This window comes from Octodon degus, unplaced genomic scaffold (genome assembly GCF_000260255.1).
Source record: "Octodon degus isolate 3935 unplaced genomic scaffold, OctDeg1.0 scaffold00205, whole genome shotgun sequence".
Classification (NCBI taxonomy): domain Eukaryota; kingdom Metazoa; phylum Chordata; class Mammalia; order Rodentia; family Octodontidae; genus Octodon; species Octodon degus.
In genome coordinates, this window is record NW_004524781.1 from 1,744,044 (window position 1) to 1,750,043 (window position 6,000).

At 39.4% G+C, this 6,000-nt stretch overlaps 1 protein-coding gene across 1 annotated transcript in view; it reads left to right on the forward strand.

Moving 5' to 3' along the window:
- Mlip (muscular LMNA interacting protein) overlaps positions 1–6,000 on the forward strand; it is a 219,107-nt gene that overhangs the window by 112,849 nt on the left and 100,258 nt on the right. The window contains exon 3 of the mRNA XM_023704839.1: positions 2,652–3,041. Coding sequence (XP_023560607.1) covers positions 2,652–3,041 — 390 coding nt within the window. The remainder of the gene's footprint in view (positions 1–2,651; positions 3,042–6,000) is intronic.

Below are 6,000 nucleotides of genomic sequence, written 5' to 3' on the forward strand. Positions count from 1 at the left end.
TTTCCCTAGTATATTAAAACTTAGATAATAAAACTTTAAGACTTAACCCTGAAAAAAGATAAAACCTGAGAGCATGGACCAAGCAAGAGCAGGGACCCCTTAGGTCCCCAACGCTACATGCTGTGCTGGCTCCATCCCTAGGTGTGCTGAGCCAGCCCCCAAGACCAGGCATGGTGGTGCACGCCTGTAATTCCAGTGCTGGGAGGCTGAAAACTGGAGGATCACTGCAAATCTAAGCTGTGTAGTGAGACCTCATGCCAAATACATTAAAAAAACCCCTGAGATTATTTTACATGTAATATACTAGCAATATATAAAAAGTAATACCCAATCTTGGGGCAGTTGTAGAATTACTGACACAGCCAAACATTGCTGATAGTTTTGTATATTTATAAAATATGATGGAAAACTCTTACCTACAATCACAAACTGTTCATAACCTCTCAGTAATCTAGGTTTTGGAAACATATCTCAAGAAAATATCACAAAAGAAGAACAATGTTATGCATAAAAGTAATTCATGAAAAATAGAGAGTTTGATTTCTCCTAGAAATTAAGGACTGACCGCAAGAATATGCTGGTGTATGACTGGGACAAGGATATATTTATACCAGTTACGAAATGCAGTGAAAAACATCAACCATATGGCACTATACGATACCACAGGCTCAATTCCACTTGCATTGCATTTACTGATTATGCCTGCGTAAAATTAGGCCAATACTTGAGGTAAAATTTGAACAAATATATATGTGAAAATGATTGGTGTTAGAACAAAAATTTGGTATAATTTTTTTTCTTTAAAGTATATTTTAATATCATTTTATTTATTCTTCTAGTAAAATGAGACCAGAACATGGGCTGCTCTTTCCTAAGAAGTACTAATATATACTGCATCTATGACCGTGGAGTTTGTAATGCTTCTATCTTATTTCCAGGACAAATGAGACCAAATTATTTCAGAGAAACCCTGACAACTATCTAACGAGCTCTAGGAGGTTTCTCTCTAATAGTACTGAACAAACACAGCATATTCATGACATCTTGTGATACTGTGCTCTTTGAAAGTGGGGGGCTGGAGCAGGATGAGCCAATCTCGGCTGCAAACCTCCCACGCTTCCTAGGATGCTAATACGCACTTGCTCACTGCAATGATGGATGCATGATCACATCTGCAAAAGATGAAAGGTTTCTGGTATTTTTAAACAGCTGAACAATATTTAAGTGAGTGTGACAGTATACCCCTTTAATCCCAGTACCTAGGAAACTGAGGCAGGAGATAACATTCACAGTGAGTTTACAGCCAGCCTGCACAACATAGAGAGACCATATATTAAAAGTCAAAAAGTCCAAATGAAAAACAACTAAAAATTAGATTAGGTGAATGGCCCCTCATTCACACAAACACACACATTCACGTATATACACAATAACTCTACGTATATGCTACATTGTTGGTACTTGGAATTTAATGAATAATGACTACTCATATGGCTTATTGTCTGAGGAAGGCAGAAACAAAAGTGAACTGTATATTAAAATCTGTAGTAATAAATGCTGTGGAAAAATATCACAGTAAAAGAACAGAGAGCAATGAAACAAACCCAAGCAGAGCTGGTGTACGTTTTACCCTTGCTTGCCAGCAGCAGTGGCTGCATGGTGTGTGTGTGTGTGTGTGTGTGTGTGTGTGTGTCGGGGGGTGGGGGCAGCTGTAACTGTGGTCTGACTCAAGCTGCACACGCACAGCACAGACACTCAAGTGAGCATGGCTTAGACTGATGACAGTAGTTATTTAGTTGCTTAGCTTTTCATCTGCAAATAAATTTAACCTTATAGAAAAGCTTCAGAGAAAACAAAATAGCAACTGAGGAACCATTATAAAAACAAGGAAATCGATGAGTCTTTCAGATATAATCTCACTGAACATGGCTGTTGTTTTAGAAGAAATTTGGTAGCTTGATAAAGCTGTCTTAGTTCTGGTCTTGCAAACCTTCTATGTATTCACAGAAAACTGGAAGGAAAAACTGAGACTTACAAATTCAAAGTAAAATAACAGCAAAGGATATTCTCTCCTAAAAGTCTCCAAATTTTTAGGTCCTGTTTATAAATTGTTCCCATTAGATTAGATTGTTTTGTCTGAGTTTCTATGCATTTTATACTTCTATTTCCTTTCAGACTTTTAGAGAAATTATGTTATTTTACAACTTTCGATGGAATTTTCTTTCCCTGTCTTGGATTTTAAAAAGTATATACACTTTGCTTGACCACTGACTAAATCCTTGAGCAATCCCCATTCTCATTTTCCCACTTGTTTCATGAATGTTTTCACAGAAAGTCTGTGTCTGTCTGTCTGTCTTTCCTCTTTCCTTCTGTGTGTTTCTGTCTCTCTCTCCTGTCTGGTCTCTGTCTCTGGTCTGTCTGTGTCTTTCTCTCATTGTGAAGCAGAGTTGCAAGTAGTTTGTGCTTGGGTGAGGATACATAAGTGGTTAGGAAAATAAAGCCATCAACTTTAATCCACTCTCTTGCAGGCCAGCCTGTTTTTTTAATGCATTAAAAATGTTTTATAACAAGTTGAACTTTTCAGTGTAAGCTAAGAAAAAAGTAGCATTCGTGGAGCCAGTGTCAATGTTTTCATCGCTCTTCTTCCACAGTCTGAATCCACTGATGCAACTTTTAACCATGGGAATGAACCACAGAGAGTCCAAGGGACACTGACTTGCCTGTCACAGGTCTGTGAGAAGAACTCCCAAGGAAAAGGACCTGCAGCAAGCAACCTTCCAGGAATGCAGCAAGGTGACCTCTTCAAGGCTGAGTATGTCTTTACCGTGGACTCTGAAGGGGAAGAGGAGGTTACCAGCAGCAAAGCTAAACAGGGTGCTCCAGGGTGCACAGCTGGCACCGTGGCCCGGCCCAAGTCTCTAGCCCTGGCTTCCAGTCTGGTCTCTGGTGCAGTGCATCCCCAGGTATGGGGGCTTGGTCTCAAGGCCACAGCGCACAGTGAAGCTCCTCAGCAGACAGCCTCCCAGCAAAGGCATGCACAGGTAGGTTTTGTCCTGCTGTCCCAAGAAAGTGCAGGGAAGTCTTCACATCCTTTTGTACTGGGCTATTTGCAAAGGTCTTATCATTCAAAGCACACAGAATTCTCACAGAAAATTGTGCTAACATCCCCAAATTCCAACAACATAGACCATCACAGTATAAACACTGATGACAAATTGGTAAGAGAAAAAGATTTTATGATGTACTGTGAAAAGCCCGAAGAGCTAACACAACAGTCACAGGATGAGTACTGCTTCTCCTTTCCAAACATTTCTTTGAGAATTCTGAAGTTGGGAGAATCCTTAGTTGGCCCATTGGGTGCACCAAGAAACACATTTCAGACACAAGCAGCACCCAGAGGAAAACAGCAAATGGCTATGAGAGGTAGGCATACTGCCAGAATACCACGGTGGTCCTGGAAGCTACCAGCATGGGACTTCTGTGACCTCAGAGAATATTCCATCCCAAAGCTTAGCAGCAAGAATAAAATGTGAAGAGCCCAAGGCACAGTAGAAGAACCTTGGCACCTTGTGATAGGAGAGAAAGGGGTAGGAAGGGATTGTGACAAAGAAGTGGGAAGACTCTGCCACTGGCTGGCTATTAGAATGTGAGCCAAATGGTATAACAAACGTGTGTGTAATTTTGGCAAGGCGTGGCTTGGATGCAGAGGCAACCTGGAGAGGAGGGCCACAGAGCAAGCACTGGTTAGGTTAGGCCTTCCTAGGGCCATCCAAGTCCTAATAGATGTCACAAAGAAATATGAAGGATACGTCTATTGGTTAACTGGTTTCATTGTGTTATAGGATTTATGAAAGAATAGGCACCCTATTTTTGGTATTTGCCCCATGTTTATTTCCAAAGCCTTTCCTGACATCCTGATACTATATTTTTAGTATATTCAGAAATACCCAGCATCATGTGTTGTCTTTGGTACTAAGACTCTCACTGTGTTACCCTGCATCTAGGTCTACTATCTACTATTCAGTTTCTTCCTGAAGTTAATCTTAGCTTCGTATGAGAATAAGATACATACTATAATTAAAAGATATTTTCAATAAGCTGAGATAGGCTGAAACATTTTCTTCTTGCCTCAGGAAAAAGGATGACATAATCCAGTTAAACATGAGAGATTTCTGCTGTCAGTGGAGGGTAGTTTTTTGTGATGGCTTTGAGAAAAATGACATTCTGACGTTACGAAATATACAAAAACATTTTTAAACAAAGAATGTTGAAATGTTTTAGTAACTCTTTTAACCAATTGATATAGCTCTTTTCTTGAAATTGCCTCTTATTTTTCTTTTGTATGGAGAAATATACAAGTATGACCAGAGTCTGAATACATGTTTGGGAATACATTTTTACTTTTTTTTTTTTGTGGTACCTGAAATCAAACTCAGGACCTTGTGCTTGCCAAGCAGGTGCTTAAGACACTGAGTTATATCTTCAGCCTCGGAATATATTTTCCAAAAAGCAAAATTAGGTTGAATTCACATTATCTAAATTTGTAATAAAAAAGGCAAAGCTCAACTTCATTCATTAATAGTGGCTGAAAATTATGATTACCAGTGAGAGAGGAATGATAATAGTGCTTGGGAATTGTCATTGTTTCTGTTTTTATATTCCACAATAATCCATTAAAGAGTTGGCTGGTACATCATGAAATAAAGTAAGAGGCAGCTATTACCTGTAAGTGTACACTCAGGAGAATTAAGTAGCACATCACAGAAGGGAGACTGGGAAGTTGATTGTGGTCAGCAATGGCAGCTGAACATAAAAAGGCAACAACACATTTCATGAATGAGATATTTGATACCAACAATAGCAATTTTTGCTCAGAAATGTAGTACATTTAGGTACAAATTAAGTACATCTGTGGTCTACCTGGTAAAAAATGAGTCATGGCTGACCTGTTTCCAAGTTAGCTCTGTGTGCCAGCCAGCAGGAGGCTGTTTCCAGAGGTATCTTCAGCTCGTCTGGCCTTTGTCCCTTCCAGCCCCAGGCCAGATGTTCTTATCTCCGCATCTCTGGCCTTTCTCCAGCTCTCTTCAGCACGCTCTGCAGTGCACACGGATATCCCCACCCGTGCCCCATCTCTGTGTGGAGTGCCTTTTCGCGCTGGACCTCGACTCATTTTGTTCTCAGCTGCTCATGTTCCATGCCAGTTCAAGCTGACTCTCCCATCAGGGATGTCCCTTTTAAAGAGCAGGCCTGCTCCTCTCCCATGTTTTATTTTTTTTTGTCTTTATTGTTTTGCAGATTTAAAAACATCTCCATTGCTATTTCTTTTCACTTTGTCATAGTAATCAATTTCATGTTGCTTTCTTTAGCAAACTGAAAACAACTTGAGATTGCCGATGGTCTCTTGTTCACTTCTGTCCCTAGCACTCAGGGGTGCACTCAGCACTAAGTGGGGTTTCAGAAAGTGTGTGGAAAGAATACTCAGAAGTTCATGGGCTGCTCATCCTGACATCCTTTGTGAGCTACTTCTTCACGAAGTTGGCTTTGGTTGCCTCAGTGAAAACAAACACTCTCAATACACTTCTGAAGCTTTGTATTATCTGATTTTATAACTATCTCATTGCAGGATATTCTGTAGTTACTTAAATACATGCTTTATTTCCCCTACCAGATTGTAAAGTTTTTAAAGGTAAAGTTCATGTTAAATTTATTTTTATTAACTGTCATATTCCCTACAAGGACTGGTGTCCTTGAAGATAGTAATATAAATATTATGGATTGAAATGTTCCAAATACATCCTGGAGGTGGCATGTTTAGTTACATTTTATATATATATATTTTTTTCTCCATAATTTTATTGAGAGACAAATAGCAATGACACAGTTTCAAGTCAAATTGGTATGACAGTTTCAATAATTAACACATTGCATACTCTCTTCCTAGTGGTTATTTGCTGTACAAGATGCAGACATGATATCCTATTTACAAACACTAATACAACA